The sequence below is a fragment of the Haliotis rubra genome, unplaced genomic scaffold (genome assembly GCF_003918875.1).
Source record: "Haliotis rubra isolate DU_JTF1 unplaced genomic scaffold, ASM391887v1 Scf1182, whole genome shotgun sequence".
Taxonomy (NCBI): Eukaryota; Metazoa; Mollusca; class Gastropoda; order Lepetellida; family Haliotidae; genus Haliotis; species Haliotis rubra.
Window position 1 is genome coordinate 92,840 of NW_025765095.1, and position 13,541 is coordinate 106,380.

Consider the following 13,541-nt stretch of genomic DNA (forward strand, 5'->3'; position numbering starts at 1 on the left):
TGCGTTATCTCATTTTAAAATGTGCGGTATCAAATACCCAATAACACCCGTAATAGTGTGATACTAATGAGAGATTGTGTACTACATAGCTTCCTTCAGCTATAACATGGGACATGCGTTATCTCATTTTAAAATGTGCGGTATCAAATACCCAATAACACCCGTAAAAGTGTGATGATAATGAGCGATAGTGTATTGCATAGCCTCCATCAGCTGGAACATGGGACATGCGTTATCTCAGTTTAAAATGTGCGGTACCAAATACCCAATAACACCCGTAAAAGTGTGATGATAATGAGCGATAGTGTATTGCATAGCCTCCATCAGCTGGAACATGGGACATGCGTTATCTCAGTTTAAAATGTGCGGTACCAAATACCCAATAACACCCGTACAAGTGTGATAATAATGAGAGACAGTGTACCACATGGCTTCCTTCAGCTATAACATGGGACATGCGTTATCTCAGTTTAAAATGTGCGGTATCAAATACTCAATAACACCCGTACAAGTGTGATGATAATGAGAGACAGTGTACTGCAATGTGATTAGTTGAGAACTTTGTTAAAATGGGATAATTTGAAAAAAAGACGGGATCTTTTGTCAAGTGTGCCATGCCAATTGTCTACGAAGTAATATATCGGTATAATATAAATACAATATAACTCTATATCAAATATGTATAAATGGAGTTGCATCGGTAATCCGAACACTTTGTAAAACAAACGAATCTTTGAAGAAAGAAATGATGATGACGTCCCCCCAAAAAGAACCATGGTGCCTCATGTATCCAGGATAATCACCATCGTGGAATGTATAATTCAAGTGATAAAGGAGAATGTTGAACCCTTTAGAGAATTTGTTTGAATAATAAAACCAAAAGATATAAATCTGGTTCAACTGTACCAGAGTGCATGAATTTGGTTTTAGGCCACTTTTAGCAATATTCCAGCAATATCACAGAGGTGGACACCAGAAATGGGCTTCACATATTGTACCTATATATGTGGGGAATCAAACCCGGGTTTTCGGCGTGACGAGCGAAGGCTTCAACCACTAGGCTACCCCACCACCCGACCATTACAGTGAGTATCACCTCTGTCTTGAACGTTAACGCAGGAGCACTTACGTCACTGTCACTGGCGGTGACCTTGACACTCGGGGAGGGGACATCATGCATCTTGAGGCTAAAGTGTGTTAATGGTGATCTCCCTGGGGTCTTTTCAGCAATGGTGATTGTGCAGTCGGTCGGGCCTCCGGCATCGAACATATAGGTGAGGTCGGGAAAGTTGCCTTAAACAGAGGAATGATAGAAAATATATCATACTTTTAAAAAAGACACACAGCGTACAGTTTGTTATAGGTAAATGGCCCAGTATCATTAAACCCACTGTCAAAGTATCCGCAATATCAAATAAATGTAAAATTTAATACTTGAATAGTCGTTTAAAATGTGGGTTTAAATTATCAAGGGAGGTGAAACTGGTTTAACTTTAAATTGGATTAGAGATCACCATTCTAACACAGGGGCGTGTATTTCAGCTGAAATGTTATTTCGCTGACATTTGTTTCTTCGTGGTTAAACGCCGCACTCAGCAGTATTCCAACTTTGTGACGGCTGTCTGTAAATAATAGACCGATCCAGTCCCGGCCGATAAGCCCCGCCCACTTCGTTTTTGACGTTAGGGGTGACAACCACTGGCAAATCACAATGGCGTCACCGCCGGAGAAACGTTACGTGATTGGGAACGTTGTTGGTGAATTTTGCTTGTGATACTTTGGTATCCGTCGTTTGTGAATGTTATTTAAAGAGGCAAGTTATACGTATGTGATTTTTAATATATTTTAGCTGGCAGATTACAACTGGCGAGTGAAAATGAGTTACATGCCCGATGAAAAAACGTCTCGACTAGCTGCTGAGACTGTAGGAAGCGTAATTTCTTTCGAATCAATTAGCTATCTGGCAATTATTCACCACCGTCACAGATATTAGCAGGGGAAGGATAACTGAATTTTGTTGTTTGGGTTTATATTTTTTTAAAACTCGTGAACACAACCACATGTTCATGTTGCAGATCGTTTCGGTATCTATAAAAAGATTATCAACACAGCACGTGGCGCATTTACTTATCCGTTGGCGTTGTTCAAATTTAGTTCAATAATCTGAAAACATGGGTTTCTATCTTTTAATGAATTAAGAGAATGGTAAATAAAATGCAGAAAATATTTCCCGTCTACTACTTCATGCACCTTATTTGTCTGTACAATTAATGTAAACAAATCATAATCTATTTGACAGCATAATCTATTTGATCTTATTTGGAAATCTGGAAAAGGTAATTGGGCTTGTAAACAATATGTTTCCATGGACGTATCTGGACATACCCAGAAGCAAATATTCAACAGCTGATCTGCAGCAACTCTCAGTAAAGTTTCTCTCTTCAAAATCTGTACACCATGATAAAATGACACTGAATATAAGGAAATCATTGTTTTAATCATCATTTCCATTTAATTTTTCTATATGTACTTTGTTATGGAATCCTAATTTACATACAAACTTCCACAATACTGGACTTCATGAACTGCCGGCGTTTATGTACAGGTATGTCACAGCACCAGAACACAAAGAAGATCCAAGATACTGTCTGCACCTGTACACTAGCTGACCCATCTTCCAGAAATAGGAAACATGTGATGCAAAATTTTGGAACAGAGAATACACAGTTATCCGAACAATTAACTAGCATTGAAATAGAATGTTACACAAAATACAAATGTAGATCTATTGTTTTTTCATCAGAGATGTTTAACTGCTAACTACTAGTGTAAATAAGGTGCAAAGAATATATCCTATGTTCAAAGCCTTCTGTCAATACAATTACATATTGACATTATTGCTTCTTAATTAAACAATGATAATCTTTGTTTTATTAGATCTGAGACCATATCCCTAGAGGACATATCACTGATTTTGATCCATTTCCTTTTCTGAGATACTTACTGGTGTCATAACAATTATAATAAAGTTGATTCAAAATTTGGTAAAAGTCCTAACAAAGGTTTAGGAAAACAGACATGAAAATGCCCTGAAGCGTTCATCTCCTACAAACCAGTGTGCAATTTAATATGAAGCTCATTTTGCAAATAACCATCAACAAACCTTGAACAATTTGTCCAAATCCACCATCTTAATAAACACTAGCTTTGGCCTAGTCTTCAAATATTAGTAACCTCCTAAAAAACTTATGATTTATCAGAAGAATTACATCAAATATGGGTTAAATATATGTTTCAATCTTTATTCCGTTACATGAAAAGTCACCTGAGATTTTTGTAAGTTATTCTGTTCCAGGACTGGATAATGCCTGACCAGGGTTTGACCAAAACGTAGCCTTTGCTTTTTCAAATTTTCTGGATGTTGAAATAACTTTAATGAGTTATGATACTAGCAATCACTTTCAGAATTATCTTATTTGTAAATGTAGTATTTAAAAAAACATCTAAAAGTAGGAGCCAAGAAACTAAGTTAATACCAAGTGATTGTCCTGCCATGATATGTATGGTGTTTGTTTGCCTAGTTCTGCCTTAAAATCTAAAAAATCTGATATGTCAATCAATTGAATAATTATTTATTATTGATTAGATTATTATTAATTTTATTACCCTTCCACGTTTACTGAAATCAGCAAGATTCTTAAAACATACCTTGCTATCATTTCCAGTGAATTAATCAAAATTACAGTTGTAATATTACTCCTAAAATGTACCATTATATGTGAATAATTTATGTGGTAACAAAACTTCAAATAATGTTCTCGTAATTAAGATATACACTTTATTTCACTCCGTCCAATACTCCAGAAAGTCACTATTCTTCTCACATAGTTTTCGTATTCGATCAACATGGAGGAAGGTAATTCAGTTCAAAGTCCCATGCAACTCTTTATAAAAAATCTGAAATATTTAAAGCATGGTTTTATAGGCACTCATATGAACTAATTTTGATACTTGGATATTGCATGATAGGCAACTGCTGACACTGACAATATTTCCGTTTGAATAAAAAATATTACTCCTCGAATATTTTGCTCTGTTAACAAGATACTGTAGGCCTTCAGATTGTGCTTATGAAACTTAAAACATCCTACAATGTGGGACAAATTGAAGACTATCTAAGAGCGAAGGGGACAATATCCGCCACATTGTTCTTTCATGTAACAAGTTTTGCTATTTCGGTTGACCCTAACCGAAATGAAGATTTGTTCACATCGTGTCACGGCTTTCTCGCCTGTCTCATTTGAGCTTTATGGCGTACCAACTCAATGCCTAGTAGTGACTAAAAACGTTAAGCAAAAACAATTTTGTAGTTACAAGAATTGTCCGTGTTTATAACACTTGCAAAGTCTTAAACTGCTATTTGTTGTCATCAATTGGTAATGATTTTGCACATGTGCAAAAGTGTGGAAATTCGTGCAAATTCTCATCAGCAGACAGACGTAGGTTTCCTGAACGATGGTGCAGACATTTAACTGATCGTTAGGCCTATCGTGTTTCTTGATCCGCCTCCATTTTTGTTGTCTTGGCCGTAATGGTTTTGTTAAGGTACACATCAAATCGCAGCAATATATAATAAATATAGCGAGTGTAAATGGCATAATTCGAAGCACATCGCTTCGGATGCATCGTTTGACCCCGGAAATAAGTCTGACAAATCCACACAGCGCGCCCGGCCTGCTGATTGGCCAAAATTGACGCATGCGCCAGTTTTGATTGACAGACTGGATCGGTCTATTGAGTCCAGACCAGAGAATCCAGTGACTGACATCATGAACATCGATTCACGCAATTGGGATACGATGACATGTGTCAAACCAAGTCATCGAGTCTGACCATCTGATCCCGCTAGTCACCTCTTACGACAAGCATGGGTAACTGAAGATCAATTCTATCCCGGATCTTCACGGGTATTCTGTAAAAGGGTTTGAGGTGATGATGTTGCAATACACGTACCTCTCTCGCTGTCGAAGGTGATGGTGAACTTTACCCCCGCGCCCTCGTCAGCTTTTTGTACTGTCACCCCATCAGGGGAGAGGCTGGGCAGGGCGGACAGGGCGGTGTCCATCTGTGCAACACTGGTCGTCAAGCGGAGGGGTTCTGGATGAAATAGACATATTTATCAATGGGGATATTGAAGATGGCTGGTGAAGTCCTCATACGCTACATGGAGAATACTACACGAGGTCTCATTACATACGAATTATACGAAACGAGTGTTCTTCCTATGGTATCTGACCGAGCGAAAGCGAGGTCAGATAACATAGGAAGGTCACGAGTTTCGTATAATTCGTATGTAATGAGACCGAGTGTGGTATTTTATTTATTACCCACGTCTTACATGCATTAAATTGACAAAATAACGTATTTTTGTTAATATTTTTGTTTCAAACCGAAACCGGTTTCACAAAGAGGTTGCGGAAGAGTTTTGTACTGTAGTACAATATTTGCATGACGTCACTGTAATGACGTCACTGCCTTGGTAACCGACGTCACGATGCATGTCAGTTGTCATCGCCTCGTACAGCCTCCTACAGTAAACTACTCCGTAGCACCCCTTTTCTTGGTTTGCAGTTGCTTCATTCGGCTAACATCACTGGTGGAAACATTGCGTTTACGTTTTTCGACTCACAATTAAACAGCGACACTTCAACGTTCGCGATGTTTACATTCCCACAATGCATTTAAGTTGTAGAATGAATGGATTCACGTGTTTGTTATGAATGAAATAATAGTTACGTCAGAATGTGACCTAATTGAGAGGTCATCGGTTATCCAATCAAATCGTCAGAATCTCAGGTCAAGTCGTTACGACACAGGTCAACGCGATACGACACTCGTGTAACGTACGTTGACCACGTGGGTAATAAATAGAGAATACTACACGAGGTCTCATTACACACGAATTATACGAAACGAGTGTCCTTCCTATGGTATCTGACCGAGCGAAAGCGAGGTCAGATAACAAAGGAAGGTCACGAGTTTCGTATAATTCGTATGTAATGAGACCGAGTGTGGTATTTTATTTATTACCCACGTCTTACATGCATTTAAATTGACAAAATAGCGTATTTTTGTTATGTTTTTGGTTTCAAACCGAAACCGGTTTCATAAAGAGGTTGCGGAAGAGTTTTGTACTGTAGTACAATATTTGCATGACGTCACACTAATGACGTCACTGCCATGGTAACCGACGTCACGATGCATGTCAGTTGTAATCGCCTCGTACAGCCTCCTACAGTAAACTACTCCGTTGCACTTCGTTTCTTGGTTTCCAGTTGATTCATTCGGCTAACATCACTGGTGGAAACATTGCGTTTATGTTTTTCGACGGATATAATGTCTCAGTTCGACTCACAATTAAACAGCGACACGGCAACGTTCGCAATGTTTACATTCCCACAATGCATTTAAGTTGTAGAATGAATGAATTCACGTGTTTGTTATGAATGAAAAAATAGTTACGTCAGAATGTGACCTAATTGAGAGGTCATCGATTATCCAATCAAATCGTTAGAATTTCAGGTCAAGTCGTTACGACACAGGTCAACGCGATATGACACTCGTGTGACGTACGGGATTAATATGCAACTACCCATACGTTGACCACGTGGGTAATAAAAGTGGGTATCAACTGTTTGCTGCTCACATCTCGAGTAAAGATACATACTATATTCCTTTGAGGAGTTTGTTAACGTCGTTAATAGTCTTCTAAATTTCATCTTCCGCAGTAATTATGATAATTTGGAACGGTAGGGTAGCCTTGTGGTTAAAGCGTTCGCTCGTACCCTGAAGGCCCGGGTTCGACTCCCCACATGGGTACAATGTGTGAAGCCCATTTTGTAGTGTCTCCCGCCGTGATTGGTTGGAATATTAATAAAAGCGTCGAAAAACCATACCCACTCACCTACTTACTCACTCACTGAACATGTTCAGGATGAACATCGTATAGCCTGACTTCGTATATATCTTTGTCGTTCTATCCACATCAAACCAGATAACCACGACTTAACCTAAATAGAGTTCCGGGCGTCGTCTCAAGTCACTCACTAACTTCTGTATACTCACCTGTGTAGGTTCCAAAGAGACCGAGCCGAAAGTAGGTTTCTCTGTTGCCAACGACAGTAACAGTCTGCACCTCCTTCGTCAACGTCTGCGACGCCGGTACAGTGAGAACCACTCTCTGAAATGGTTATAGAGGCACAAGTGTTTGTTGCTCACACCTCGAGTAAAGACAGGTACAATGTTTCTTTGAGGATGTGTCAATGTCTTTAATAGTCGTCTAAATTTCATCTTCCAATGTTATGGGTACAAAGTGTTAAGCCCATTTCTGAAGTCCCCCGCCGTGATATTGCTGGAATACTACAAAAGCGTCGTAAAGCTAAACTCACTCACTAACTTATATGTTCCAAGTAAATACTTTAAGAAATACCACTTTTCCCCAATCCAATTTAAAATATTTCCGTCATGAGTTCGAATTTCTGATTTGATCTCAAAATGGCCCAGTGTCAGTCAACACCTGTCTTCTTGCAGCGTAAAAACTCATACATTCACTATTTTTTCCAGAACATGTATGTGATTTGATACCTGGAATGTTCCTGGCTGTGTGGTTTTTGGGTGTCTGTTGGCAAACTCATGGGCATCACCACAGTTGCGAACAATTAAGACCTGCTTTTAAAGCCAACTTAAACGGTTCTCTTGTCTTGGACCAAATAGACAATTTACTCTTAATAGACGCATGGAGAGAGTTATAAACCCTACAACAAAAAAGTATACATGGTGGAAAAAAAATCCTTGCCAACAAGCCAGATTAGATTTCTTCTTGGTAACTGAAGACCTCTTTAACATAAATAGTAATATATCCATCATACCTGGTTATAAAAGTGACCATTCTGCTGTAACGTTATCTTTATCAACACAAAAAAATAAGGAAAAGGGACGCGGCTATTGGAAGTTTAACACATTATTATTGAGACGAGAGGAATATATAACACTAGTAATTGACTTACTTAATGAAACAAAACGAGCATACACAGACCCTACATATTCAGATGAAGAATTAAACGAGATTAATGATGAACACTTACGTTTGACTATCAGTGACACTCTATTTTTAGAGACATTTTTAATTAAACTTAGAGGAAAATCCATCTCATACTCTTATCTTAAGAAAATCAGAACTGCAAAATATAAAGAACTAGAGGAGAATGTCATATAGAAGATGAAATAAGAAGTAACTTTCAAAACGTTAATGAAACACTTCTTGCTGATTTATCTAAAAGTAAAAATGAATTGGAAAAAATAAAAGAAGAAGAAATAAAAGGAATCCAAGTTAGAAATAGAATCCAGTGGTATGAAGAAGGGGATAAACCTACAAATTATTTTTGTCATTTAGAAAATAGAAACTATACAAACAAACTTATTAACTCCCTTATTATTGATAATGGTGAAGAAATAGCAGATGGACGAAAACTAATAGTGGAACAAAAGCGATTCTATCTAAACCTGTATAAATCAAATTGCGACATAGATGAAGACATTAAAGCTGTATTCGAACATATTGCTACTCCTTCTTTAAATAAAGAGCAGTCAAATGAACTAGAGCGCGATATTAATGTTGAAGAACTTTCGCATGCTGTTAAATCAATGAAAAATAACAAAAGTCCAGGTTTAGATGGCTTCCCTATCGAATTCTTCAATTTTTTCTGGAAAAATCTGAAAATTTGGATTAACCGATATCTAAAAGAAACTTTCAACCAGAATTCTATGACTACGACAATGAATAGAGGAGCAATTACATGTATCCCTAAGCCAGGTAAGGATAGAAGATACCTAAAGAATTGGCGACCTATCTCTCTCCTAAACGCATTGTATAAAGTTATAAGTACCTGTATAACAAACAGGATTAAAAAAAACTTTGAATTTTCTTATAAACGAAAATCAAACAGGATTCATTCCAGGAAGATGCATTACGGAAAACATTAGACTTCTTTATGACATTATGTTTGAAACTAAAAGGCAAAACATAAAAGGTTTACTAATCTTAATTGACTTTGAAAAAGCTTTCGACACCGTGTCAAAATTATTCATTAAGATGGTCCTAGACAAGTTTGGTTTTGGAAGTAACATTCAAAGATGGGTTAACATATTGATTTCTAATGCATCCTTGTGTATGATACAGAATGGTCACTTGTCCACGTTTTTCGATAATGAAAGGGGATGTAGACAGGGTGATCCCATATCTCCATATTTATTCTTATTGGTAGCAGAAATACTAGGAATAATGATCAGACACAACCACAGAATAAAAGGAATTGTTTTAAACGACATCGAACATAGTATTGGTCAATATGCAGATGACACTGAATTATTTTTGGACGGTTCCGAAACCTCTCTTAATGAAGGTATGCAAACTTTGCTTTCCTTTTACAAGATGTCAGGTTTGAAATCAAATATTGATAAAACAAAAGTAGTATGGCTAGGCTCAATGGCAGGTAGTAAAATAGTTCTATCCCAGGACTATAAGCTGGATTGGCATAATGAGAATTTCGAAGTATTGGGAATCAAATTAAATGCTCATTTAGAAAACCTATAGGTAATTAATAAAAAGGAGAGACTCGAAAATAAAAAAGAATTCTACTGAATTGGAAAAGACGCAATTTAACGTTGATAGGGAAAATAACCGTCGTTAAGAGTTTAGCTTTATCCATGATTGTCCACATCTTCTCTTCTCTCCCTAATCCCCCAAAAATATTTATTACTGATTTGAACAGATTATTCTTCAAATTTATATGGAATGATAATTTTTTTACAATAAAACGAATTAATTTAGTACGAAGGTACAAAGAAGGTGGTCTAAGAATGGTCGACGTGAAAACCTTTATCGACTCTTTAAAACATTCATGTTTGAAGAGATATATTTCAAAACCTAAGAACTATGCTCTCGCCGGTTTCCCTCTACAAAACCTTCTTTTTTTAGGAGCCAACATCACAAAACATTATAATATTAAAAATCCATTTTGGAAAGATTCTCTTGATACCTGGCATAGATATGTTAAAAGATCGGTATGTAACAATAACGACATTAATGAAATGCTCATGCAGCCACTATGGTTAAATCACCAGTGTAACCAGCCAAGTTTGATCATTCATAACTGGATTAAATGTGGAATAGTTTATATTATAGATATTTGTAACGACCACACATTTCTAACATTTGCAGAACTTAAGGCAAAATTTGGTATTAAAGGTACTGTATTTTACTTTAATCGTGTTCTCCTTAGTATACCCAAACAGTGGAAAGAAGTTATACGAACAAACAACAATTTTAATATACCGTCGTTATCTATGTGCTCTCCTTGGAACGATTTGATTAAACTTAGTTAAGGTTCAAGGATATTCTATGATAATTTTATATCTGACTATAACATTCCGAATGTGTGTCTCAAATGGAACGGGGAACTAAATGAGTTGATAAATTGGAAAACCATATTTTCACAATATAGACAATGCACTAAAGACACGAAACTCTTAGATTTTCAATATAAGTTTTTGCATAGAGTCATTTACACTAAACGAGAATTACTAAAAATGAAATTGATAGATAATTACCTATGTACATTATGTGGTTCAGTAAGTGAGGATATTTACCATGTATACCTTGATTGTCCAACCATCAAAATGTTCTGGTCAGAATTTAACATTTTTATTACTCAAGTCCTTGGTAAAACGTATGAAATGTCAAACCATGATATTCTATTTTGTAGCTGTAGTAACCACTTACTCAACCACATGATACTATTGGCAAAGCGCCACATAAAATGAATATAAAAGGACACAAACCTAGCTTCACCATCTACAGAACATTATTAAAAGATGTCTACGAGATAGAGAAATTTATCGAGAAGAAAACGATAATATGAATCATTTTTACAGAAAATGGAATGTCCTAGATGCAGTCCTGTAATTTATTTTTTAGTATTTTAATTCACTGTAATATTAGCTAGCATCTCAATTGTTAATCTCTATTCCCAGTACCATAAGTTATACATTGTCTGCTCTTTATTATGCAACCTGTACCATTCTACTCTACCCACATATCTTGTTCAAATGTCACAAAGTAAAGTGAATAAAAATACTTTACAAAAAAACAAAAACTTAAACGGGTCTGTATATAAGTATATATGTATATAAGTGTATATAAGTAATTATAATCAGTATACCATCAGAACATGGTGATCCTGTATACAGTGATACCTCGATACACCGCTACTAGATATTGCAGAATAATCAGTCAGAACAATTGATCGAACGAGTGTCTTAGTATTGAAAAATAATTCTTTTAGCTTACTGATTATATTTAAATTTAAACAAGAATGCCAGAAGAATCGGTATATCTTATTATTTGAATTTTATAAATCAAAACGATAGGCCAGGTAATTTCTAATTCCAAACTCCCCCCAACAATGAATATACTTGAACATTCTGTAATCCTACAACAATTAATATTCTGCCCTGAATGCTTTAAAATTGAATTACAAAATAATTAATTTTTCATTAAAATACATATAATTGACCATTCGTAAGTGATTTACAATAAGAAACACTAAAAATTGGAATGCCCGAGCATTTTGTAATCATAAACCAATAATTGCACTGCTTGTGGAGCTTGAGACTAAAATATTTGGCCTACCTGGGTATCCTTGACGACGGTAGAGGAGAACTTCAGCTCTTGTACGTCCTGCCAGGCTGCCCCTGTCTGAGATGCGGTGAAGGTCGTGTCGAATGCGCGCGCAGCTATTTGAAAGTACGCCTGTCCAGCTCCTTCGTTCATCAACACTTCAATGTAGTACCTGCATAGACAATCAATCTCACAATATTTTGATTGGTTGTTGTTTAACGCCGCACACAGCAATATTCCAGCTATATGGCGGTGTTCTGAAACTGATCGAGTTAGGACCAGACAATCCAGTGATCAACATCATTAGCATCGATCTACCCAACTGGGATACAATGATATGTGTCAACCAAGTCAGCGAGCCTGACCACCCGATCCCGTTGGCTGCTTTTTACGACAAGCATGGGTTGCTGAAGACCAATTCTAAACCAGATCTTCACGGGTCTCTTACGTTCTGGAGGACTGACCGTATATTTCACAGTTCCCATCTTCACCGGTGTCAGTCTCATAAACAAAAATCCCTGGTTACAGCGGGATATACCACTTGGTTGCAATGAACGTTACCCTTGTCGGTTTGATACCTTTCCCTGCATGATTCCCGTGTGGATTCCGGGTTTAAACACCACCAGGGTCTCATGTGGTAAGAGCCAATAAGGATCGGGTTGCCACAATGTGTGACCCAACCGTTTGTCACCATAACCTGATAGCGTAGACGAATGATCATGATGTCAATCCCTGGCTCGCTGCAGCTCTAACCACTTATAGGCTGTGATGGAATGGCTATATAGCAAACGGCGGTTCTAACAAGACTCAGAATGATCACTATTTAGACAACATACAGACAAAAGCAAACGTTGTATACGTTATTTTGTTATATATAATCGTGCTCGTTGTAAACGTATTCACATTTTACTGACGAAACCCTTCATTCCCTCACCTTGCCAGTCCATTATTGAGTGAGTGAGTGAATGAGTAACGTTTTACGCCTCTTTTAGCAATATTCTAACAATATCACTTAGGTTGACACCTAAGGCTTCACTAATTGCATCCAAGTCCATCAACTAACTCAAAGTTAGATTTGAACGTAAAATTGGGAAAAACACAGGATGTTTATCTCCATTCTACCATTATCGCGTTATTAAGATAATACATACTTTGTTGGAATATCAGAGTTATAAAACGTGAATGACTTTAAATTATAATTAACCAATCACAATCCAGTATTTACTGGTAGAATGTACATTATATGTCTGTTACCTTTCATCTTTGGTGAGAGTGACGACGTCCGACTCCTGGTTTGTCGGGTCATCTGTGTACTTTCTGTCAACGTTGGATTTGGCCATCAACACCTAAAATAATATACAACTGAATTCAGCTTCATGGGGAATTATTTGGGTGTACACAGTTTACGTACGGAGCAGGTGCTATTACAGTTATGGATATGCTCTTTCTCGATAACGTGATCACCGATTGTCGAAACCTTTCATTTTTCGATGGCCCTTGAGGGCGAGAGTGAAGAATGACCTGTGAAGACCCGGATTACAATTGATCTTCAGCAACCAATGCTGATCGTAAGAGGCGACTAACAGGATCGGCTGGTCAGGTCCGCTGACCTTGTTGGTTCATGTGATTGCCGACCCGTGAAGATCCGGGTTAGAATTGATCTTCAGTAACCCATGCTTGTCGTATCAGGCGACTAACGGGATCGGGTGGTCAGGCTCACTGACTTGGTTGACACATGTCATCGTATCCCAGCATTGCTGGAATATTGCTGAGTGCCGTGTAAAACTAAACTGACCGTAGTTCG

The 13,541-nt window shown here is 37.3% G+C and overlaps 1 protein-coding gene across 1 annotated transcript in view; it reads right to left on the minus strand.

The window, feature by feature from the left end:
• Positions 1 to 13,541, minus strand: part of LOC124259805 (fibrocystin-L-like) — a 144,484-nt gene that overhangs the window by 62,915 nt on the left and 68,028 nt on the right. The window contains 5 exon segments of the mRNA XM_046694010.1: positions 1,130 to 1,293; positions 5,014 to 5,157; positions 7,126 to 7,240; positions 11,750 to 11,909; positions 12,992 to 13,083. Coding sequence (XP_046549966.1) covers positions 1,130 to 1,293; positions 5,014 to 5,157; positions 7,126 to 7,240; positions 11,750 to 11,909; positions 12,992 to 13,083 — 675 coding nt within the window.